Source organism: Capra hircus, chromosome 1, assembly GCF_001704415.2.
Source record: "Capra hircus breed San Clemente chromosome 1, ASM170441v1, whole genome shotgun sequence".
NCBI lineage: Eukaryota > Metazoa > Chordata > Mammalia > Artiodactyla > Bovidae > Capra > Capra hircus.
Window position 1 is genome coordinate 52,602,196 of NC_030808.1, and position 26,241 is coordinate 52,628,436.

The 26,241-nt window shown below is 38.1% G+C and overlaps 1 protein-coding gene across 3 annotated transcripts in view; it reads right to left on the bottom strand.

The window, feature by feature from the left end:
* Positions 826-26,241, bottom strand: part of CD47 (CD47 molecule) — a 61,940-nt gene continuing 36,524 nt past the window's right edge. Inside the window, exons 4-11 of one of the 3 annotated variants that reach the window (XM_018063270.1) lie at positions 20,057-20,164; positions 15,014-15,106; positions 14,217-14,309; positions 12,850-12,942; positions 8,810-8,841; positions 7,215-7,239; positions 6,592-6,624; positions 826-4,686 (exon numbers count right to left, since the gene is read on the bottom strand). In XM_018063270.1, the coding sequence (XP_017918759.1) occupies positions 4,682-4,686; positions 6,592-6,624; positions 7,215-7,239; positions 8,810-8,841; positions 12,850-12,942; positions 14,217-14,309; positions 15,014-15,106; positions 20,057-20,164 (482 nt within the window). In that variant the 3' untranslated portion in view covers positions 826-4,681. The remainder of the gene's footprint in view (positions 4,687-6,591; positions 6,625-7,214; positions 7,240-8,809; positions 8,842-12,849; positions 12,943-14,216; positions 14,310-15,013; positions 15,107-20,056; positions 20,165-26,241) is intronic. The other 2 variants (XM_018063189.1, XM_018063239.1) reach the window with 2 other exon arrangements.

Sequence of the window (26,241 nt, forward strand, 5' to 3'; positions counted from 1 at the left end):
ATTCTGCCATCACACACACGCTCTGAAGAAGTCAACAGGAAGGAGACTGAAGCCGAAAGTTGGAGATTCTGATCCTGAGGACACTGCTGGGAGGCCCTCTCCAGCTGGACATGTGAATTTTCAGTTATATGAGCCAATAAATCCCACTTTTCTTAGATTTAGTTTTACTTTCACTTGCAATCCTTGGTGGCTCAGAGGTTAAAGCTTCTGCCTGCAATGCAGGAGACCTGGGTTCCATCCCTGGGTCGGGAAGATCCTCTGGAGAAGGAAATGGCAACCCACTCTAATATTCTTGCCTGGAGAATCCCATGGACAGAGGAGCCTGGTAGGCTACAGTCCACAGGGTCGCAAAGAGTCAGACATGACTGGCGACTTCACTTTCACTTTTCACTTGCAATCAAACTAGACCTAGCAGATAACCAATTAACATGAAGAACCATTTCAATTTGCATTTCAGTCTTAAAGAGGCTGATCTGATTCTACAGATAAGGCGGGACACAGAGGCAGGTAAGTTGGCTTGCTGAGGTCCTCTGCTAGTCCAGAGTATGTATACCCAGGACTAGGAAAAAGAAGCATTTACTCTACCATGGAGAAAACTAATACATTGGACTTACCTGGAACTTTCAATTAAAACTCTGCTCTGATCAAACATTTACTTATTGGATATTGTTATACTTTTAAAAAAGAACTTATAAATTAATATTTTAAGTCATCATTTGCATTTGTACGTCGGATATGGACCTGAAAATACATTGATAAACTAAAATTTCTCAGTAATGCACTTGTGGCCTGCTGAGGCAGCAATAGAAATAAGCTCAACAAAAATAGCTTAAAATGTTTTATTAAGTATATATAATATTACAGGGCAATATTTACAAAGTTATGTTTTTTTAAATAAAAAAGTATCTTGGCAAAGATTGCAGATATTCAAAGCTTCAAACAGTGATAAATTGATTTAATACATATAAAAAGAAAACCTTTAACAGTAACACAGCTGTAAAACAACTTTGGTCTTTAAATCACTGCAAAAAATGGCTACTGACAAATAGCACACCTTTAATTGCTATGGAAAAAAGCCCCCAGGAGAGGATCTCACACATAGCAACATCAGAGTTTCCTTTATTTAGAATGGTTAATGGATATTTATACCGTGTGGAATCTAATTCTCAACAATGGCTCTTTGTAAATAATGCTCTGTTTAATAAAAACAAAAATGCTTCCGTCTCTCACCCTGATAACAACATTTAAGATTCCACTGATATTGCCTTACAGAGAAGTTCATTACAGATGCTCTCTTCTTTTCAAAAGGCTAAATTTATGGGAAAGCTGTTCTTAAATATTAAGGAAAGGCTGTCAAAAGCCAAAGGCAGGAAAGCTTCCTGTTCACTGCTCATCTCTGAAAAGTTACCTGGATTATCCCTATTAGCCATGGAAGATGACTTAACAAAGGACCCCAGTGGGTGATGGCAGTTGGTGGCTGAAAACATGACACGTGAAAGACGGTTTCTAAACAGAATCTTCATCAAATTAAACACAATATAATGATAAAGGGTTGCCCAACAATCACTTCTCTAGTTTCCAATAACAGGTAAAAAAGGGGTGTGCCATTCCATACATACACCACAGATGTCTGTTTTTGAATACCCATGTTAGGACAAAAGAAATCTAGGTGATACAGAGCTTAATTCTTATTAACGAGAAGGAAGCATAAATTCACAACTTTTCCAGCTTTATTATAACTCAAATCACAATTTGGTTGGTCACTTACTAAAATAACTACAACATCCTGAAAAGAACAATACTCTCAAGTATGGGATAATCCTATTTTCATTCTGACATTCTCAGAAAATTAACAGATTGGACCTAGGGTTTCCAGGCGAAAAAACTATCACCTTTGAAGGTTTTCAGAGCATGTGAAATTTGTCTAAAAAGAAAAATCTCTGGCTCACTCTATTAACAATATGGGGAAACTGAAATACAGCCTACTCAATCATCAGATTTACAGAGTGAGCCTCTAATGTATGCAAACACTGCAGGAAGAGAAAGGAAGGGGAAAAAAGGCTCTTGCTTTATGGTGGAATTTTAAAAACTGAATGAGAGGAGCAAGACAAAAACCCAGCGGAGCTAAGCAGAGACACACAAAGTACTAGGAAAGGTAAGTAAGAGATGAGAGGCAGCGAGATAGGCACAGACCGCAAAGGAGAGCCAGAAGGGGCAGAAGGGTGGGAGGATAATGTTTTGAAGGAGAGAGAATTTGATTTGTTGCCAAAATGACAAATGTTGTCACTCTGAGGACATACAGTAAATTAAACTGAAGTCGATGGCAAAAATTGGGATCACTGATTAAAAAAGCATATTATGGGGGTAACAGATAATACTGATACTCAAAACAGCTGAGAACTTTAATTCGGTGTGACAGAAAACTTATTGTCATTAAAGTCTAATTTAAAGAGAATGAACTGGCCCAACGATGCCCAAGTAAGAGGGCGCCTGCTGCTGTGGTCCCTCTTCCAGAGAAGTTGACAAGTAACAGCAAGGGTAACAGTAACATTGGCCTTTCTCCTGCCACCTCTGTGTGCTGTCTAGGGCAGGGACTGCCTCCAAAGACAGGTAGTGTTAAAGAGAACACAAAGGACGGATAAGTCCCAAGATTAAGCCCCAAATAAATGAGAGCTGACTACATATTAAAAGGTACAACTCTGGTTCATTAAAAAGTTTATTATAAGATTTCATATAGAGAACAGGCGTTTGGATGTTTTTCAAGTCCATCTGCTTTTTTCCTCCTTTCATCAGAATTGATTTCTAAATTAACAAACTATATTAGTAAAATACAAATGTTTTCCGAAGGAAGAAGAGCAGTGGAAGCCTCAAATTTGTATAAAGGAATACGGCTCCCTCTACATGTTAATACTTTGGACAGGAACACAATTAGGGAAGAACATTTATTTTTCTTTTTTTCAAAAAGAACTGTTTTCATAGTATGTTCACTTTTCTAAGAGGCATCAGCAGGTTATAAATTTTGGTTTGCCATGGGCAAATCACTTGGTCCCAACGTAAAATATGACAAGTAATTTGGCATAAACGAGGTACATGGGAACATTCAGTGGACTAAGCAATAACTATTAATAATGCAACTACAAATAGCAATGTCTTCTTACACAAACAGGAAGAAAAACCAGTATTTTTAGAGGGCACTGGTGAGCAGTCAAAAAGCTTGGCAAATTACCTAGAACTTTTTAAACATTTTAAGTGATCGATTATTCACATCAAATAGAAGTCCACCCAATAAAGATCTTTGTTTTTAAATGTTCTCACTAGAAGCATGAAATTAACATTTGCTCTCCCATAGGTACCTCACCTTTGTCCATACAGAAGAGGTACGTGCCTATCTTATACATGTGCACACACAAACACACACCCGCAAGGGAAGAAAATCTAATAATCTAAAAGTACTCCAGGCGATCACGACTGTCAGAATGTTAATCTTCTTCTAATGGGGGGTAGGAAACGTGGGGGGGAGTGTTGTTTTACTTTTCAATCTTAGGGTAAAGTGAATATGAGGCAGGACTACAGGAGGAGATGATGAGTGTTTATCATGCAACACAGATACAACAGTAATAAAACCACCCGTTCAGGGCTGGCCTGTTGGCCTGACGGTGACACACATTATGTTGCCATGCAGGAGACTTATAGTTCAAATCTCAATCTTGGTTTTTCATGCCCCAGATCAGAAAAGAAGCGAAGAAACACTGTAGATTGTGCCTTCAAATCCAAGGAAGGGAATACATATGTTACAACCATCGCTATTTCTGCTGAAAAGTGTGAACATAGTTCTTTGAGAATAAGTCTGGCTCCTTTCTGAAGTGATGCTACTGTGTCACTGGACCATGTTCAAAGAGGAGAAAAAGTGCTACATCTCGTACAGCAGAAGCAAATAACAGGAGGACAAGACAGCATGTAAAGGGTCATGTGAGAAAAAGGAAGAAAACATCCATCAACAAAACTACCCTCAATCTGGAAAGGGTCTGGTACACTGTATGTTGAGGGGATAACGTGTGAGTGGCAACCCCCAAGAATGAAGACCATGATCCTCAGCAGTATCACACCCCATGTAGGCAGCCAACAAGATGTTCCCAAATGAATTTCTAGTCTGTACTTAACATTATGCCCCTGACCCAGAAGAGGCAGACATTATTCAGTTAACACCATAACAGCCAAAGTGGCTGTGCCAAAGTTCGCTAAGGTTTGATGGAAGCCTCTGTTTTCATAGATAGCTCTGGGTAACCAGGGTAGTGCCAGGAAATTTTCACCTTGAACCAATTTAAGTTGGTGACCTAGAGTTAAGAGGCCCCAGGATCTGGAAGGCATCATTCTTGGAAGTTGCCCACTCTACTTTTGCCCCTAATTGAATAAAAATAACAACAAAAACCTGGATTATCAATTGGGCACACAACACAGATCATAATTCATTTATTAATTAAATTTAAAAATGCTTTGAATAAAAACTTAACTGTAACAATCATTTAAAGGTCAATTATTTACTTTCTCCCATAGATGGAAACCAGTTACTGTTCTTGTTTTCTTCTCCAGGACAATGAATCAAGGCCATGGTGCTTAAACACAAGTGTACTTCTTTCATGTCATACTACTCTCCAAATCAGAGTCCATCACTCCACTTCAGTTACTCTGGAAAATTGAAAAATGGATATATAATTGCTATGCATGTCTATTTTCTATGCCTTAACAAGTTGATACATTTTAAAAACTGAAAATTGTTTCAGATATATGGTATCTAAAAATAAAGAAAAATTATTTAATCTTAGATTTCCAAAGGTCACAGACATAAACTAGACAATCCATTAGCCTTTTTAGCTGCAGTAAGCAAAAGGCCAATGCCAAATGGAAATGTAAATCAACAAAATCTGATAATCTCTGTTTGCTGGGTTAGCTGAGAAGAAGTCAAGAGATGTTGATTTTTCCAAAGTAAAAGACATTGATCCTAGAATAATATGCTATCACTTTCATTTTAGATTGACACCATTCATTTAATGTAAGAAAATGAAATTGAGATCAGGTGTTAAGTGAAAGAGGAAATGGGACTGTGGTCCCAAGAGGGCACCCGGTACCTCACTTACCAAAAAGGCAGATACACATGGGCCTTGTGACCTGTCAGTAGGAAGAGCCCACCACACAGACACTTGGAAAAAACCCAACAAATTCTGAACAGCTAAAATTAGCATAATTAAGGGAATTTCAAAGGTTGGTATAGTTATCATGTGCTGTGAAAATACAAAATCTGCTGTCTCTACAATGGTGCCCAAAAAGTCATATCCTAAGGGGAATTAATAACGGAAGAGGCACTCAAGGCTCTTCTGGTTTTCTGAAAATGGGGAAGAGTTTAGTTTCTTCATACAACTGCAGAAGAATGACACCACAGTAGGAAAAGGAGAAAAACAATGAAATGTAAAAAAACAAAAACAAAAAACCAACAACAGAACACGAGAATGCAAACACAGACAAGCCATGCCACACTTTCAGGTATCAGTTCTTTTTTAAATGTCATTTAATGTTTTCCTTCTGATCCTGTTTTTTTTTTAGGAGTGCAGTGGTTAGCAGAAAGGCTGTGACACAAATTTGCAAAGGGGGCATCATTCTGTGACTGCTTACTGAACACAGTCCAGGCACTGTTTTAAACTTAGCTCACCAAACACAACTGGTGTGTTTTTAATCTTATGCAAAAATTAATTGCACTCAGGGGAATATAGCCTCTTGAGTTAAACGCAGCATTTTGCTGTAGAGGTGAGCACGTATGTCATAGACGTTAGAACAATAAACTGAAAGCAGACTATTTACATGATCAAGGAATGATTATAAATATCAAAGGTAAGGAGAAAGTTTCGATAAAATGAAAACATAATTATTCAAATGTTAACAGAACTCAAATATCAGAATATGCTAAGGTAAAATTAAAACGAATGCTTACAGAACTCAATATCTCATACTTAATTAGCTTTAAGAACTAATAAATACAGGTCTTTGAAACAGTCATTAAAAATTAAAAATTATTAGCCCAGAGTCCCCCCTTCAAAAAGCTGGAGTGACTAAACATGTCTTTTTCAATCCTCTCCCAAAAGGTTAGAATCCAATCCTTGCTTTAAAAAGCTGAGATATTAAGTCTCCATGAGCCAAATGCAACAAAATCACCAAACATGAGCACAGAAGAAACCCTGTCAAGACGATAAAGATTTGTGCCAAATTATCTAAGCGTCTTACAAAGAGCATTTAAAGTTTCAGTCATCAGACACTGCATCTGAAAAATGTTAGTTTATTTTTTAAAGCAGTTATTTTTCTTTGTTATGAGCAATATGACTGGAGAGTCTGATTAGTGATACCCTACAGCTTTTATATTATTAGTTTTGCAACTTGTAACAGAGTAAGTAAGTTTTATAAACCAAGAAATGTAGGCCTTTATGATTTGACAGTGTCCCTTAAAAGAAAAAAAAAAAACCCACACTTTCAAGAAGCAATTTAACTTCTTTTCAATGTCCATATTTTAACCAAGCTATAATTGCAGGTGCATTTTATACTTACCATCATTCATCATCCCTTTTGATTCTTTAAATGCTAAGAATTAGTAATAAGCCAAGCAGTTAGTAAGATTCCGCAATTAGAAATCATTTCTAGACAAACAAATATGCAGTAATATCATGCCCAGTTAATTTTAAGATTACTATTTAGTTACAAAAGCCTTCTTGTGGGTCATACCCACAGGCTCCACAAAGGACACAAAGTCGTTGGGAATACAGATCTAGATTTGGGGAGAAGTGAGATATTTCGGTCTCACTCCATGATGACAGTCTATATCTGAAATTTACAATTAAAAATTGAAACTAACTGAGATCCTTCTCTACTGGAGGTGTTACATTTCATCTTGGCCAATTAAAAAGGCAAGAGAGTCCCCCCACCCAAAATCACTTGGCTCGAGAGACACAGAACAGTGCATTTTTCTCTCAGAGGTGACAACACTACAAAAGCAATACTCTTAATTCTTGATGAATAATCAAGAAAAGAGAGGTTAGGCAATTAAAAAAAAGAAAGAAACTAGATTCTTCTCAAGGCACAGAGAACATTCTAACTGCTTTGGGGCCTAATTCAATTTATGATGATCTGGTAACGGATCAAGAAGAACATATAAATTTGTAATAACCACATACCATTAAGAGGTTCCTCTACAGCTTTCTGGAAAATATTTAAAATATATTTACATAAAATAGAATTTATTTCATGTTCTTTCATACTATAATTTATATATGCTAACATTTAAACTGTATATAAACAGTGAATCCTACAGCCAAAAGACAAAGTAAGGCAATAAAGGTTAGGAAGACAAAGCTTGCCAAATTTAGCTAATAGTTTGATAATAACAGAATCATTCTCTTAATAGTTTCTGTGCAGAACTTCCCACCCTACCCTACCACTCTCTGTTCAAGAAATCCTAACTACAGAACACAAACACAGATAGCAACATAATAAGCAATACAGTTAAGCCAGATATGAGAGCAATCATTTTCAAGTCATGCAAACTGAACTTGGTAACAGGAAAGACAAGTGTTAGGATTGATGGGTCTAATGGCCGAATTATCTTTAACAGAGGTACTTTTAAAACTTCTAGCTGTTTGGGACCTGTGTAGCTATGGTATCAATCTTTTTAGAATGAACACGTGGGGTAACGTGCACCCCCACTTTCCTCACCTCTCCGGAATGTCTGTGGAGGCTTATCAGCTTTACGGGCATGTGTAATCACCCCTTCCTGCCACAGACAGGACAGTCTCGCTTTTGGCATCCCAGACAGAGCTATTACTAATCCTTAATCCTTTTTAGGAAGATGAATACAATATGGCCCTTTCAGATCTTATTTCCATAAAGTAGTTCCTGTCCCTGTCACCATGATGAAAAAATGGCTTTTTTCATCCCCCACCATTTATCCCTTTCAGTTTACCTCCTCAATTGCTTCTTTTCTTGGAATTTTCTCAGGTAGCTTATGATACAGAAAAACTACAGTGCAATTTGGAGGAAGAAAAATGCTTATAAAATGGGGGAAAGAGGGAAATGAATCAATTCAGAGCAGCTGTTTTTTGGCCATAGTTCCATTTATTTTACAGATTATTATTTTTAATGAAATCAATTTTATATGAACTTCTCTCCTCATTTTTAAGCCTGAAATATCATTCTGTATATGCACTTCAAATGCGTCTAACACGTGAGGCAATATATTGGAATCAGATTCTTTCAGCAGATAATGACCATTATTCTTACACACAAACTTTCCAGTTCTGGGCATGAGAAAACAGCACAATCTTAAGGAATCGTTTATTCTAACCCATTGCTAGTAAATGACCAATTTTTAAAATAGATCGGATCTATCCATGCAAAGGTCATAAAGTGACTTCATACGTGTGTGCTAAGCTGCTTCAGTTGTGTCTGACTATTTGCGACCCTGTGGACTGCAGCCTGCCAGGCTCCTCTGTCCATAGGATTCTCCAGACAGGAATACTAGAGTGGCTTGTCATGCCCTCTTCCAGGGGATCTTCCTGACCCAGGGATCAAACCCACATCTCTTATGTCTCGTTCATTGGCAGGTGGGTTCTTTACCACCAGTGCAACCTGGGAAACCCTGAAATAACTTTAGTGTTCTCTTAATTTGATGTCTTGGTGAACAGTGAGCAATGGGGTTCAATATCTCAATTACCATTCCTCAGACTAAACCATCAAGTATCACACCCAATTCATTAAAGAAATTTTAACTTACCTTAGGAGGTTGTATAGTCCTGTGATTGGAAGCTGATCACATTAAAAAATAAGAAAATTAATTTAATAAATGAAAGCAATTAAGGCAATATTATGTTTAATTTTAAGATAAAACATTTAGGGCTAAAAGTAAACATGTCAGAAACTCCACTGAAAGAGTTTGGCTTTGATAGACTAAAGGTACAGAACACTCAATCATATACACTGACAGAAAAAAATGATGCAAATAATCCACCCCAATCAAATTAAAACACATACACACTCTCATTTGTACATGCCATATGTCCCTCAAAATCAGTCACTTGTTATACTTCGTGGTGGAAAAACAGTCATCTACTCACCCCTGCTGTAGGCTTTACACCCCTCCCTACTCAACCCAGCTGGAATGTGGAATTGCCCACCCTTAGCTCACTGCTGTTGTTCCTGCAGCCCGTCCTCTTTTTTTTTCTTCTTCCCTCTTTCCAGTTTTCAAAGCTTCAGCTAGCTAACAAACTAAAGAAAATATCAGGTCCCTCTGAGTTTAGAGAATTATTTGAGGCCAGCTAGTTTTAGCTACAATCAAGCCCTTCTCTGTCTGTATTCCTCCCTAGCTTTTCAAGTTACCCTTCACTGCCTCTCAGTGGATTGGTTAATGAAGATGAAGAAATAAGGGGATGAAGAAAGTGACCCAAGAATGGCTCTAGTTGCACAGGGAAGAAGAGAAATGCTCCTTATAAAAACCAAGTAAGAAGGTCCAGGAGCCGCTAAAACTGATCTTAAATACAGAATCAGAGTCCTACAGATGCAAAAGCATCAAGGGGCAACACCCTGCGGGTCATTCTGTAGGAAGAGGATGCTACTGGATGGTCAATTCCACTGATCTCTGGACTGGATGATGGCACTGATTTATTTATGAGAAGACTGAGGCAGGCCCCTAGAACTGCTCTGGGCTTCTGTGCTCAGTATTTCCTACCACTTCTCCATGCCTTCTCTATCAAGCTTCCAAAGCTGATGGGAAATGGGGGTAAGACCTGAGCCAAGGGAAGCCAACCTACAGACAAGCCAGAAGCTTGGTCAGACTTGTTCCAAAAGGGAAAATGGCAACTGACTGGCCTGAAAAGTTTCTTTCCCACTGGAACCTGGAGAGGAGAAGAAAGAAGACGAGAAAGCTGGTGAAGGGAAAGAAAGGTAAAAAGGAGACAGAAAGTAAGCAAGGAGAAGCTCAAAGCTCAGAGCCAAAGGTAAGAATACAGACCAGTGAGAAGACATGAATAGGATTAAAAAAAAAAACAAAACATTAAGGAGAGGATGAGCTATCTGGCTAGCAGGTAAAGAACCAAAGAGAGAGGGAGAGAGAAAGTAAGTACACTGGCAGAGGGCATCTGCTAACTCTTGCTACTGAGAGGGCAAGTCATGACTCAGACTTCAGAGATGTGTTGGATTCTTCCAATTCCTAAAGCACTTAATTGTTCCACTCTCTGTGAGGATCAGTTATGTATCTGCTTTCACGCGATTCCGATCTCTGTTAGTGCCATGTGTGGTTTTAAAGTAAATCTCCTTTACTGGAGGCATTTGAAAGTGGTTTGGTCCTTGAGACCAAACAAGAAGAAATGTCTTTTTAAAGTACTATGGAATAAAATGTGTTGGGAATATGGGTAATCACAATTAGCAACCTCTGAAATAAACCAAGCAGAGTTATAGAACTTTATTTGGGACAATCATGGTAGTTATATGTATATACAACTTACTTCAGCTAAACCATGCCCCATGTCCATGTTCTATCTAGGAAGAGAACTTAGCAGCCATGTAATGTGAAGGGTCAGAGGTAAGATTTTAAAGCTATATTTTTGACCTCATAAATTGTTAGAATTAGTATTAAGAACTGCCAAGCAAGTCTTTTAATAGTCTTAAAAAAGTGTGAAGAAGTTTCTGAGTTCTAATTCTCAGGTCCAAGGAGCATCATATTTGGCTAGCCCATTCTGAAACAAAGAGCTCTATAAAGAACATTGATTCAAAGGGCACCAGTCAGCTGTGACCCCTCTAATATAAGACCAAACAATGCAGAAGTGAATTTAGCTTGAGTTAATCCTCTCTAATAGGCATATGACCTATGTGACTAAAGAATGATTGTGATATGTGAGTGGGGGTGTGTGTATAAATCACAAGCCTTAAGCATTTCATGTAAGCTCACTTGCCAAGCTTCTTCTCTACCAAAACCACTTGATACAAGGAGTAAATATATTTCCAGGTTTTGAATTTTCAGGGACAACTTTATCTTTTGATACCAGATTCACCTCTCCCCAACAATGGGCAAGAAAATTTCACTGAATTTTACATATCTATTCTGTGTCTTTCTAAAATACGTGAGATGAGATGTGGTCAATGTGGTTCCTGACTGTTAGGAGGCTGATTTGTATCAAAACATTACTATATTCCCTTATACAGAATTAAATAGTAATGGCTTAAGAAAATTAACAAGTAATGACCCTTATGAAGAATGAACATAAGCACCCTACATAGGTAATACACCCAACTTCATTGCTGAGTTTAGTTAGTTCTTTTTAATCTTCTATATTTTCTCATATTGTTATTGTTCTCCACCCTTGATTTCATTTTATGAAACAAATGTTTCAGTAAACAAACTCCAACAGTTAAAAAATAACACAGAAAATGAAATTTAAAATCCTACTCTTTAAATAATATTTAAGGCTACAAATTTAAACTGGGAAATAATGAAAATAATAAAAAAATCTCTCACAGGGACATAAACAGTTTGGATTTAAAAGTCAAGACACATTCTTTAGACTTTTCCAAAATAGACCATCAGCAACAAGTAAAAGTTACACTGAAAGCATTTACAATTTTACTTCCTAATACAAATGCTCAAATTTGCAACCTTAAATGTTATATATACTCATATTTACATATTCAGTTATATATGAAAAATACATCAACTTTTCTAGTCTACCACATTATCTAAAGAGCTACTTCCCTGTACCTTTTCTCTTCTTGTCCTTCAACTGACCAAAGGCATTTCTCTGAACTCTGGTATCAGACAAGTTGATTTGAAAAGTTAATTTAGAAAAGTCTCAAAATGTAAATAAAACCTAACTTAATTCTTCACTTACATATACTTATAAAACTACCATAAAGAAAAAACAGTTTGAGGAACTTGCTAGGAATTCAGTTTCACTTTGAATTTAATGTGAGAATAATACGTTTGTAATGATAATGGTTTCACAGGCTTCTCAGGGGTGTAGCGGTGGAAAACGGGAGAGAGCAACGTCAAGGGGGCAGCAGCTAGAAGATGCCTGTTCCCACTGAGTCAGTATCTCCAGACCTGCTGGTCGTCAGACAGGGAAGGCAAGAGGGAGCATGGGAATAAAAGGGAGGGAAATCCAGATAATGAGGGGAAAAAAAAAGAACAAAGAGCTGACCACCAGTCAAAGATACCTAATACTACACCAGCTGCATGCGTACTGCAGGTCACATACTGTTCTTAAGTATTAATAGGGAGCAACATCATTAGCAGAGTCATCTTCGAGAACCAGACAAATGGTGATTAAAAAGTCAAACCCAGGTCTCAGGGACTGAACCCAGGTCTTCCACCTTGTAGGCAGACACTTTATGAGACACCAGGGAAGCTTAAAGGGAGCTAATATAAACCAGGGACTTCCCTAATGGCTCAGTGGTAAAGCACCCGCCTGCCAATGCAGGAGACACAGGTTCGATCCCTGGGTCAGGAAGATCCCCTGGAAAAGGAAATGACAACCCACACCAATATTCTTGCCTGGAGAATGCCCATGGACAGAGGAACCTAGAGGACTACAGTCCACAAGGTCACAGAGAGTTGGACACAACTGAGCAACTTAGCACAAGGCACAGCACAAATGATTTCAAATTAATTATTTAAAAAATACAGTGGCATTTGCTGTATTTTCTCATTTTTGGAATTACTCATGCACTTCTTTTGTCCTAGACAGTAAGAATCAGCCAAAAGCATTATCCACATTCTATATTTGAAATTCCTCGCATAGGCTAACAAAAATAAGGCTGACTTACCAACACATTTCATATAAACTAATCCAAGTAATTCTGCTAGAGCTATAATACCCAAACCTGAAATCAGAAGAGGACCATGCACTGGGATACATTCTGTAAAGACAAATGAAGTTCTATATTAGAAATTCATATGAAATGATTGATTTTTTAAAAGAACTAGCAATGACAGCAATAATATTGAGTTTTAAGAAATTGTCCTTTTATCGAGAAACAAAAATTATCTACATTTGTTCATCACTATTAAGTCAGTCAATGAAATGACTTCAAATTATTAAAAGAAAAAATCCTTTGTCTGTATAGTATGTACCTTATCACATCAAGACTAATGGGAAACAGTGTGTAAAGCCTAAGGCCCCAACCCACTGGATGGAGCCTAGTTATTTTAAAAGCTCTCTCACAGATATAGGCAGAGCAGTCTGGCTGCTGAGAGAATCAACCCACAAGCCATATACAGCCAGTATACTCATAGCAATGTGGAAAGCACTATCCGCAATGTGGAAAGCACTGTCCTCAGTGCAGGGAGCACATGACACCAAACGCCGGCAAGGATGTGGAGCAACAGGAACTTTCATCCATTGCTGGTGGTAATGCAAAATGGTATAGCCACCTTGGAAGACAGTGTGGCAGTTTGCTGAAAAACTAAATACGTTCTTAACATATAACACAACCACTGCACTCCACTGGAGTTGAAACTTATGTCCACACAAAGACCTGCACATGAATGTTTAGAGCAACTTTATTCTTAATTGCCGCAAACTGGAAGCAACCAAGATGTCCTTCAATAAATGAATGGATAAACAAACTGTAGTATACAATACAATGGAATGTTATTCAGTGCTAAAAAGAAATGAGCTATCAAGCCACAAAAAAGGAAATCTTAAATGAATATTACTAAGTAAAAGAAGCTAATTTGAAAAGGCAACATACTATGAACACATTAAAAACACTGGTGGCTGCTGGGGTAATTAGGGAGAGGGAAGATAAACAGGCAGAAGAGAGGATTTTTAGGGCAGTGAAACTGAACTGAATGATATCATATCTATGACTATGATCCATATCATTATACATGTATCAAAATCATAGCATATACAACACTAAGAATGAACCCTCACGTAAATTATGCACTTGGTGTGATAATATGTTAATGTTGGTTCAATGACTATAACGCATTTACCGCTCTGGCGGGGGATGTTGATAGTGGAAGAGGTTGCTATGGGGGTATACAGGAACTCAGTACGTTTTACTCAAGTTTGCTGTGAACCAGAAACTGCTCTAAAAAAAATGAAGTCTACAAAATAAAAGCAAGAAGAAAAAGAAAGAGAACCCTACTAAGACAAGGCGAGACTAGAGAAGGCTGAGACTCTTACCTGAGACACAGAGGCTGAATCCAACCACAGAGAGCACATAGCCCAGTATCTGAAGGATCAGTATGCTGATGGTGTAGGAGGACATCCCCATAGCTGGATGGAGGAAAAGTGTGTTGAGGGCATTTAAAAAGCAGTCAGTCCTGCCTGTATTTTGTGCAACCAAGAATAACAGCCTATGACCAAAGACTGCCTCTGGAGTTCTTGTCAGACGGTAAATTCTTTCCCAGTGACCTATCTTCTATGTCTAGATCTGTAATTTTATAACAAATCAATACTTTTCCAATTATAGGCCAGAGATAGGCTCTAAGGCTGAGAGTCACATGGGTAACTAAAAAAAAATAGATTCTAATATTAACAAAAATGTTAGTGATTTACTCCTAAAATGCAGTTAAAATGACACCAATTACAGGTTGGATATCTACAAGTTAAGATTTGCCATAACTAAAAAAAGAGCTACTCTTTCTTATTTATAATTCTACTTTGTAGAACTAGCTAAAACCTGAAATGAAAATATGATGATAATCATTAGGAAATTATATAGCATAACTTTAAAAATATACTGATATCAAATATACATAAAAATAATTTTTTACAAGATAACTGAATGCCTTGAAAACCCAAGCCAACTTTAAAATAATTCCATATGGGTAAAATATCACTAAGAATAGCCTGGGAAATCTGTTAATAAAGTAACTTCTATTGAGTCGTTAAAAAAAATACAAGAATATTTTAACCAAAAATGCTGTTCTTTAAATGAAAAAGGAGAGCAAAATCATTACATCACAACAAATACTCACCTATCATAAATACACAGTAATGAAGTAATATTAATATTACTGTAGGAAGTACAATTAAACCAAGTCCTGAAGCATTCTTTGCTGAATATTCACCTGTTAATAATGAAACATAATAATTAATATTTTCCTACAAACCTCCTACTCTTACAAATCATTACTTAATTTATTAAATGTATTAATCTCTATACCGCTCTTACAAACTACAAAAGGTTTAAAAATATTTCCTCCAAAACTTCACACAAAATAAATGACTACTTTTTTTATTATTCTAGACCAAATTTAAAACACGTAAATGTCAACACATAAGTCTGAAGACGTCAAACCTTGAGTTGGCTCTGCCTCCTTATTAACTACTTCACATAATTACAATGAGAAACTCGGATCTCTTACCATTCCCTTCACTTGCCATACTCAACCTGTCCCAAAGTCAAAGCAATTGTTCTTTCAAATTGTCTTCTAAATTAATCTCCTTCCTCCCCCTGTTAAAGTAGTGCTCAAAATTCTACAAGTCAGGCTTCAACAGTACATGAATCACAAACTTTCAGGGGTTTAAGCTGGATTTAGAAAAGGCAGAGGAACCAGAGATCAAATTACCAACATCTGTTGGATCATCGAAAAAGCAAGAGAGTTCCAGAAAAACATATACTTCTGCTTTACTGATTACACCTAAGTCTTTGACTGTGTGGATCACAATAAATTGTGGAAAATTCTTAAAGAAATGGGAATACCGGACCATCTGACCTGCCTCCAGAGAAATCTGTAGGTAGATCAAGAAGCAACAGTTTGAACTGGACATGGAACAACAGCCTGGTTCCAAATTGGGAAAAGATTATGTCAAGGCTAAATACTGTCACCCTGATTATTTAACTTATATGCAGAGTTCAGTTCAGTCGCTCAGTAATGTTGGACTCTTTGTGATCCCATGGACTGCAGCAGCCCAGGCATACCTGTCCATCACCAACCCCAGGAGTTTACTCAAACTCGTGTCCATTGAGCCAGTGATGCCATCCAACCATCTCATCCTCTGTCATACCCTTCTTTTCTCACTTTCAGTCTTTCCCAGCATCAGAGTCTTTTCCAGTGAGTCACTTATTTGCATCAGGTGGCCAAAGTATTGGAGTATCAGCTTCAACATCAGTCCTCCCAATGAACACTCAGGACTGATCTCCTTTAGGATGGACTGGCTGGATCTCCTTGCAGTCCAAGGGACTCTCAAGAGTCTTCTCCAACACCACACTTCAAAAGCATCAATTCTTTGACACTCAGCATTTTTTATAGTCCAACTCTCACATCCATACATGACTACTGGAAAAACCATAGCCTTGACGAGATGGATCTTTGTTGGCAAAGTAATGTCTCTGCTTTTTAACATGCTATCTAGGTTGGTCATAACCTTCCTTCTGAGGAGTAAGGATCTTTTAATTTGATGGCTGCAATCACCATCTGCAGTGATTTTGGAGCCCCCCAAAATAAAGTCAGCCACTATTTCCATTGTATCTCCATCTATTTGCCATGAAGTGATGGGACAGGATGGCATGATCTTAGTTTTCCAAATGTTGAGCTTTAAGCCAACTTTTTCACTCTCCTCTTTCACTTTCATCAAGAGGCTCTTTAGTTCTTCTTCGCTTTCTTCCATAAGGTTGTGTCATCTGCTTATCTGAGGTTATTGGTATTTCTCCCAGCAATCTTCATTCCAGCTTGTGCTTCATCCAGCCCAGCATTTTCCATGATGTACTCTGCATATAAGTTAAATAAGCAGGGTGACAATATACAGGCTAAACATACTCCTTTTCCTATTTGGAACCAGTCTGTTGTTCCATGTCCAGTTCTAACTGGGGCTTCCTGACCTGCATACAGATTTTTCAAGAGGCAGGTCAAGTGGTCTGCTATTCCCATCTCTTTCAGAATTTCCCACAGTTTGTGGTGATCCACACAAAGGCTTTGGCATAGTCAATAAAGCAGAAATGGATGCTTTTCTGAAACTCTCTTTCTTTTGTGATGATCCAGCAGATGTTGGCAATTTGACCTCTGGTTCCTCTGCCTTTCCTAAAACCAGCTTGAACATGGTTCACATACTGTTTAAGCCTGGCTTGGAGAATTTAGAACATTACTTTACTAGCGTGTGAGATGAGTGCAATTGTGCAGTAGTTTAAGCATTCTTTGGCATTGCCTTTTTTTGGCACTGGAATGAAAACTGACCTTTTCCAGTCCTGTGGCCACTGCTGGGTTTTCCAAAAATGCTGGCATATTGAGTGCAGCACTTTCACAACATCATCTTTTAGGATTTGAAATAGCCCAACAGGAATTCCATCACCTCCACTAGCTTTGTTCATAGTGATGCTTCCTAAGGCCCACTTGACTTCACATTCCAGGATGTCTGGCTCTAGGTGAGTGATCACACCATCGTGATTATCTGGGTTGTGAATATCTTTTTTGTACAGTTCTTCTGTGTATTCTTGCCACCTCTTCTTAATATTTTCTGCTTCTGTTAGGTCCATCCATACCATTTCTGTCCTTTATTGAACCCATCTTTGCATGAAATGTTCCCTTGATATCTCTAATTTTCTTGAAGAGATGTCTAGTCTTTTCTATTCTATTGTTTTCCTCTATTTCTTTGCAATGATCACTGACGAAGGCTTTCTTATCTCTCTTTGCTATTCTTTGGAACTCTGCATTCAAATGGGTATATCTTTCCTTTTCTCTTTTGCTTTTAGCTTCTCTTCTTTTCACATCTATTTGTAAGGCCTCCTCAGAGAGCCATTTTGCTTTTTTGATTTCTTTTTGTTGGAAATGGTCTTGATCCCTGTCTCCTGTACAATGTCATGAACCTCCGTCCATAGTTCTTCAGGTACTCTGTCTATCAGATCTAGTCCCTTAAATCTATTTCTCACTTCCACTGTATAATCATAAGATATATGATTTAGGTCATACCTGAATGGTCTAGTAGTTTTCCCTGCTTTCTTCAATTTAAGTCTGAATTTGGCAGTGAGGAGTTCATGATCTGAGCCACAGTCAGCTCCTGGTCTTGTTTTTGCTGACTGTATAGAGCTTCTCTATCTTTGGCTGCAAAGAATATAATCAATCTGATTTCGGTGTTGACCATCTGGTGATGTCCGTGTGCAGAGTCTGCTCTTGTGTTGTTGCAAGAAGGTGTTTGCTATGAGCAGTGTGTTCTTTTGGCAAAATGCTATTAGCCGTTGGCCTGCTTCATTCTGTACTCCAAAGCCCAATTTGCCTGTTACTCCAGGTGTTTCTTAACTTCCTACTTTTGTCTTCCAGTCCCCTATAATGAAAAAAACATCCTTTTTTGGGTGTTAGTTTTAAAAGGTTTTGTAGGTCTTCATAGTAGTGTTCAACTTCAGCTTCTTCAGCATTACTGGTCGGGGCATAGACTTGGATTACCATGATATTGAATGGTTTGTCTTAAAGCATAAGCTGGAATCAAGATTGCCAGGAGCAATATCAATAACCTCAAATATGCAGATGACACCACCCTTATGGAAGAAAGTGAAGAGGAACTAAAGAGCCTCTTGATGAAAGTGAAAGAGGAGAGTGAAAAAGTTGGCTTAAAGCTCAACATTCAGAAAACTAAGATCATGCCATCCTGTCCCATCACTTCCTGGCAAACAGATGGAAAAACAATGGAAACAGTGACATTTTATTTTGGGGCGCTCCAAAATCATTGCAGATGGTGACTCCAGCCATGAAATTAAATGACACTTGCTCCTTGGAAGAAAAGTTATGACCAACCTAGACAGCATATTAAAAACCAGAGATATTACTTTGCTAACAAAGGTCTGTCTAGTCAAAGCTATGGTTTTTCCAGTAGTCATGTATGGAGTTGGACTATAAAGAAAGCTGAGCCCGAATAACTGATGTTTTTGAACTGTGGTGTTGGAGAAGACTCGAGAGTCCCTTGGGCTGCAAGGAGATCTAGCCAGTCCACCCTAAAGGAGATCAGTCCTGAGTGTTCATTGGGAGGACTGATGTTGAAGCTGATACTCCAATATTTTGGCCACCTGATGTGAATAACTGACTCATTGGAAAAGACCCTGATGCTGGGAAGGATTGAAGGTGAGAGGAGAAGGGTACGACAGAGGATGAGATGGTTGGATGGCATCACTGGCTTAATGGACACGAGTTTGAGTAAGCTCCAGACGTTGGTGATGGACAGGGAAGCCTGGCGTGCTGCAGTCCATGGTGTCACTGAGTTGGACCCGACTGAGTGACTGAACTGAAGTGAGCTGAACTTCCCCTGTCTTTACTAACTCCAATTGCAAACAGAGCTACCAAACTGATATTCCTAAACATTATGCCTATAGTGTATTCTGCTCAAAACACAAGGCTTCTTCCAGCTTGCACTTGTGAGTCCCAGCCTGTCTCTGCTGCTCTTTTCATGTGCTGCAGACCCTTCCCCCCAACTCACACTGCCATCCTTCATGGGCAACTGCAATTTCAGACCCATCTGGGTTCCCAAGTTCATTCCGCCTTCCAAGTCTTGGCTAATAAAGTGTGCCTCTGTAGTGGCCTAATAGCTGCCCTAAAGATATGTCCACCTCCCAAATACTCCAAATCTGTGAATATTAACATATAGTAAAATACATGATGAAGGTAAGGATCTGAAAGAAGGAATATACCCTGGGTTTCCCAGGTGGGTCCTGAATCTAGCAACAGGTAGCTTTGTAACAGAGAAGCAGCAGGAAATTAATGGAGACACAGACGGGAGGAGGCCGCGCGACCACGGAGCAAGTTGGGAGCTACGCTACCACAAGCCAAGGAGATGCACAGATGGCCAGCAAAGAGCAGAAGCTAGGAGAGCTTGGAATAGATTCTTCCCTAGAGTGTCAGGAGGGTGGAAGGCCCTGGTAACACCTGTATTTCAGATTTATGACCTCCAGAACGGTGAGAGAATTTCTATTGTCTTAAGATACCCAGTTTGTGGTAATTTGTTAACAACAGCCCTAGAAAACTAACATGCACCTCTCCAGAAATGTCCTCAACCTTATCAATCCTCCTGTCCCTCATAATAACTGTATATCTTACCTGGGATGAAAAGAAAGGCTCCAACAATGACAAGGACAGTGAGCAGTAGTCCAGCAACTAATAGAAAAATGGCTTTCTCCTTCGTATAATTGGACTTATATTTAAGCGCTTAAAAAAACACAAAGAATTACATGAACTCAATCACAAGAAAGAAATGGAACTTACAAGGTGCAAAGATTAAACTGGTAACTTACTATAATTGAATAACCTTTGAGGAACAAAACTCCACATCATGTCAAGCCACTTCAAATCTCTTTCATAATGAGTCAATGGCTAAATGGTATCATGGCAATATAAATATGGATGCTGACTTTATAGGTGATACTTTATTCCCCTAAAATGAAGTTATATATACCAGGCTTTCTTAATCATAGCATTATTAATATTTTAGGTCAGGTAAGTTGCTGCTGTTAGGCACTGCTCCACACACAACAGAATGTTTAGTACCATCCCTGACCTCTGCATACCTCATACCAGTAATAACCCCCAAACTGTGTCAATTAAAAATATCTCCAGACATTGTTCCCTGAGGAACAGAACTGTCATGTCTATTTATGACTGATAGACACACTGCTGAGGAAAAATAACTGGCTAATCAGTTATATCAAGAAAAAGAGAAATTTGTAATACCTTATATAAAATGAGTAGAACATCTGGAAATCCAGATATTTTGTTTTGAAAAAGTATACATTGGACAAATCCCACCCTCTTGAAATCCTGAGGTGGGGGAAGTGCTTGTACTGTTTAATTAAAATAATTTCATACAAATAAACTACAAATACTCCACAGGTTTTAATATATATGTTGCACTTTTGATGCTAGCTCTGTTGTCAAGAATCCAGCTTCCATAAAAGAATGATATAATGCATAAACCTAAAAATGTTATTTTTATCACATATTTACCCTTCCAGTTTTGTTTTGGTTAAGGTTAAAATTAATGTTTCACCAAGAAAGTTGCTAAAAGCACCCTAAAGGCACACTGAGTAGCAGAGAGGAAGGGTGTGTGATTGACATTCAGCCATTTCATCCATACATGATTCTCTCCATGTTATTTACCAATGGGTAGTTGTCTTGAGAATTTTTTCAGTAATTTTATATTTAGCATTCAATTTTCATCTAGTACAATGACAGATAAATTACAGTAAGAACAACTAATAAACTCCTAAATGAACACGATAAAATCCATGTTTAAGGTGTTATAACCTAGCGTTAGATTATAACCTATGGCTAAGCATTTAAAAGGTATAATTACCTTTTAAAATCTCTACTCATACTTTAGACTGTAACCTCAACTTTGTCCTCTTTAGGGGGATGGAGGGCTAATCGTAATTAATCCTGAAGCTGAAAAGTGAAATTCACATTAATCAGAAAAAAGTAAGAAACAATAAGCTTGCCAAGCCTTCGTTTGATCTATCCAGCGTTGGAACTTATGTGACTATGACTCGGTCATATCCCTGCCTTCTTATAGGGCATAGACTTTTTCCTATAAGTCTACTTTCTAGTTTCAAACACTGGCTATGATGATAAAAATTCAGTGCATATGTTACAAAAGGCACACATAAAGACAGAAAAAGAAACCTTCTCTTTTTAATTTTTTTTTTCAAAATTTACTTTTAATTGGAGGATAAATGCTTTACAATATTGGACATATGGCAAGGTTTTCATTTTCATCCCATGTATGTGTGCTCAGCCACTCAGTTGTGTCTAATTCTCTGTGACCCCTCGGTCTGTAGTCTGCCAGGCTCCTCTGTCCATGGGATTTCCCAGGCAAGAATATTGGAGTGGGTTGCCATGCCCTCCTCCAGGGGATCTTCCCAACCCAGGGATCAAACCCACGTCTCCTGTATCGGCAGGCAGATTCTGTACCACTGTGCCACCTGGGAAGCCCCAATCCCATGTATACTATTAACTAAAGAGAGTTTGAAATTTCTGCAAAAGGCTTCTAAAATAGAAGCTGTTTCAAATTACCTCACAATCAAACAAATATTCATAAGATACACTCCTAGGTTTAACTCAGCACATAGAAGAGCTACAAAGATCAAGCAGCAAGACTTCACCCTAGAGTCCAGTATGTGAAAGTTGCTCAGTCATGTCTGACTCTGTGAGACCCCATGGACTATACAGTCCACGGAATTCTCCAGGCCAGAATACTGGAGTGGGTAGCCAGTCCCTTCTCCAGGGATCTTCCCAACCCAGGGATCGAACCCAGGTCTCCAACACTGCAGGTGGATTCTTTACCAGCTGAGCCACAAAGGAAGCCCAGAGTCCAGTATAAGTACATGCAAAATGGCTGACTTATACCATTCTTAAGAAAAATAAGAGTTTGAACCTGATATAAAATTCAATCTCTTCAGGCTTACCAGAGCTACAGGAAAAAAATAATGTCAACAATAGAAACAAAAATAAAATGCCACAGAATGCTATTACTGACAGTGTTTTACCATAGAATGGTCTTTTTAAAACCTTTTGGATGTAGCTTTCATTTCTGCTGATTGGTTCAACTACTAATTTTCAAGGCTATCTAAACTATTTCTCAAATTTAAGCAGCAATTTCCAATAAATATATTAGTAGAGTCTACTTAAGTAATCACAGGCAATGAAAGATTATGTCCATGTTTTCTTTAGTGAACCTTAAAAAGGGTTTCTTTTGACTCACAATGGCCATGTTTTAGCAGGTCCCATAGCAAGTCTGTAGAGTATCTTGTTGTTAGGCTCTGTTGTTTTAGAGTTGGAATCACATAGCATGTAGCCTTCTCAGATTGACTTCTTTCACTTAGGAATATATATTTAAGGTTCCTTCATATCTTTGAATGATTGACAGCTCATTTGTTTTTTAGTGCTGAGTAATATTCCATGGTCTGCATGTAACACAGTTTATCCATTCTCCTATTGAAGAATATCTTGGTTGCTTCCAAAGTTTTGCAATGGTGAACAAAACTGCGATAAGCATCCATGTGTAGATTTCTGTGTGGACTTCAGTTTTCAACTCCATCTGGGTAAATCCCAAGGAGTAGGGCTTCCCTGGTGGCTCAGTGGTAAAGAATTCACCTGCAATGCAGGAAATGAGGATTTGGTCCCTGAGTTGGGAAGATTCCCCTTGAGAAGGAAATGGCAACCCACTTCCAGTATTCCTGCTTGGGAAATCTCATGGACAGAGGAGCCTGGTGGGCTACAGTCCATGGGGTTGCAAAAAGAGTCAGACACAACTTAGCAACTAAACAACAACTATTACTGGATCATATGATAAAGAGTACATTTAGCTTTATATGAAACCACCAAACTGTATTCCAAAGTAGCTGTATCATTTTGCATTCCCACCAGCAATGAATGAGAGTTCTTCTTACTCCACACTCTGACCAACATTTGGTATGGTCAAAACTTATGTTTTTAAGAAAAACCTATAAACGTAGTGCTGCCTGACACAGGAACACCAAATATACAGGGAGACAATGTCAAGTTTTTTTCAACAAATTAGGAATTTCAAGTTTCCCTTTTATACCTTCTATCAAGTAATTAAATCTAGCTAGCTACTTCTCAGAGATGAGATGGGGAGCTCATTCATTTGTTCTATCGTTACTGTGTGCCTACCATGTACTGGGCCCATTTATTAGCCCAACTCACATCAACCAAATTGAGGCACAAGTAGAAGTTACTTTATTCAATAATAATAATTGATCACGCACCTACTATGTGGCAATCACTATTCTAAGTGCTGGCAGTGAACCAGTAATTCTGCCTCAATGCTCCTTATATTCTAATGTATGAATGAGTGTGTGTGTGTGTGTGTGTGTGTGTGTGTGTTGGTGGCGGGGAATGAGTGATGGAAAGTGTTACTCCCAGATATCCTCCTCCAGTTAAGTAAAAGATGTCGGTCTAGCCTAAGCAAACCCTATTTACATATTTAAGCTTTCAAATTCATGTGAACAGAGAAATGACATGTCCCTCTAGCCACCTGAAGAAACGTGGCTAATACTATTGATAGATACTCCATTAAGGCTTTTTTTATGTCTTTGTCACTGATGTAAAGGACATATACAACAATGCAGGCTGTGGGTGAAGAAGTCTTGTGAAATTACCAGGTACAACCTGGAGATCAAATAAAACTATCATCTTAGTTTTCATGACATTCCAAAGATGGGATACAATAAGCCCATAAAGATCCACCACAGGCTGAAGTCCAGCTAACAAAACCCCAAAATTCATGAATTCAATGCCTGTTCTAACTGCATGACCATTAAATGATCCCTAAGTGATTAGTGAGTTTAGTGGTGAGATAGGAAGGTTAACCAGTGAGGTAAAAGACACATCAAATAAAGAATAAATCATGAAGAAAAGACATATACTTGATTTTATTATTACAGTGCTATCTTCTGATAACTCTCAGAAAGTAATTTTGGGATGTTTTTGTTATCAGTTGAGCTGCACATTGGTACTCTCCCTGATTAAGGATAAAGCACATCTGGTAGGTTTTAAAAAAGATGGCAACTTCAAATTTTTTATTTCATTATATTAAAATTACTATTTTAAAAATATTTAACACACATTAAAGAAAAGAAGTCTTTGTGAAACTGGTACTAGATAAAAATTAATAAGAATGTCAATAACAAACTGATTACTTGCCAGAAGGCAAGTAAAATAATTTTATAATGAATGCCATGCACTATCCAACTTTCTTTGATGAAACAATTTTGTCAAAATGAAGACGGATGAGAAATCACATTCCTAGTCTACAGGACAGAGAAATGAAAGAGTCCAAGTTTCATGAAGTCTGGGCTTTGAAGTGCTTTGAATATAAAAGATAAAAGCAGGCAACGCCTAACATACTAATTTCTTTTCCTTAGTTCCAAACATTCTTAGTCTTATGGACCATGCCACACCTTCAGAATAGAGGCAGGAAGGTGGGACGTTTGAATTTGGAAAGAGTCAAAGTAACAGCAACTGTATTTCTACAAAAGAGTATATTGCTAAGCTGTAGGTTTGTTCAGTTCCTTCCACAATAAAATCAGTATATAAAAACACGTTTTAAGAAGCAGAATTGGATAATTATGTGGACAGGACCAAGGAAAAGCAATGGGAGTTCAAGATTATTTAATAGGACCTTAGCAATAATATTTACTATGATGATGCTTTGCCTTCCTGGATAGAAGTTTCCTAGTACAGTTAGTATGTCTTTGTGTGTGTGCATGTGCGTCTAGTTGTTCAGTCATGTCTACTCTTTGCAGTCCCATGGACTATAACCTGCCAGGTTTTTCTGTCCACAGAATTTCCCAGGCAAGAATACTGGAGCAGGTTGCCATCTCCTTCTCCAGGGGATCTTCCCAACCTGAGGATCAAACCCAAGTCTCTTGTGTCCCCTGCACTGGCAGGTGGATTCTTTACCTGTAGTGCCGCCTGGGAAGCCCATATATGTCTTTATTTCTTCAGAATGATTTTTCTAATATACAAAGAAATTCTGTTTCATTATTTCTTTTCAATGTGGTTTCATGGCCTAATCACTTTCAAAATTAAGCTAGTCCTCAAGATTGGACTCAAGAACTTAGCAGGATCTCAAGGGTGTTGTGATGGAGAAATTTTTTCTTTGAATTTTCTGATTTCAATAGAGGCCTCCAGCCAGAAACCTCTGAGCAGTAACCAAAATCACTGTGGAATAATCTTGAGCAAGGACTAGAAAGTTAGAAAACAAAATGAAAGATGCCTAGAATGAACAAATTTGAAATTACAGCTGTCCCTCTCCTTCCCTAGTTCTGACATGCATCAGTTATCATCATTTAGTTAAATAACACAAGTCCTCCCAAAACACAGTTCAAATTTCCACGACCTCAATATAATAACTGAGTAACTGCATAAAGTGTAAACTTCACTGTTATCTCTTCAATCCACAAATCACTACATAAATAAGAGATGTGCATCACCGTCAGTGACCAATCATGTCACCCATTTCAAAGACTGTTGGTGACTGCTCACTGCACAGCTGTTATTCAGTTCACACACAGACAGCAAAACATATGTTGTGCTACCTCCTGTCTCCCAATCATAAACCACTGTGACATTTTACAATGGATAATCAAAAGAGGAAACTGGGCAATAAAGATGAAGGAGCAAAGAAACGAGATGTGATAATGCTGGAAACGAAATTCCAATAGACGGTGACTGGCATTATAGAATAGCTAACTGTGGAATGTAAA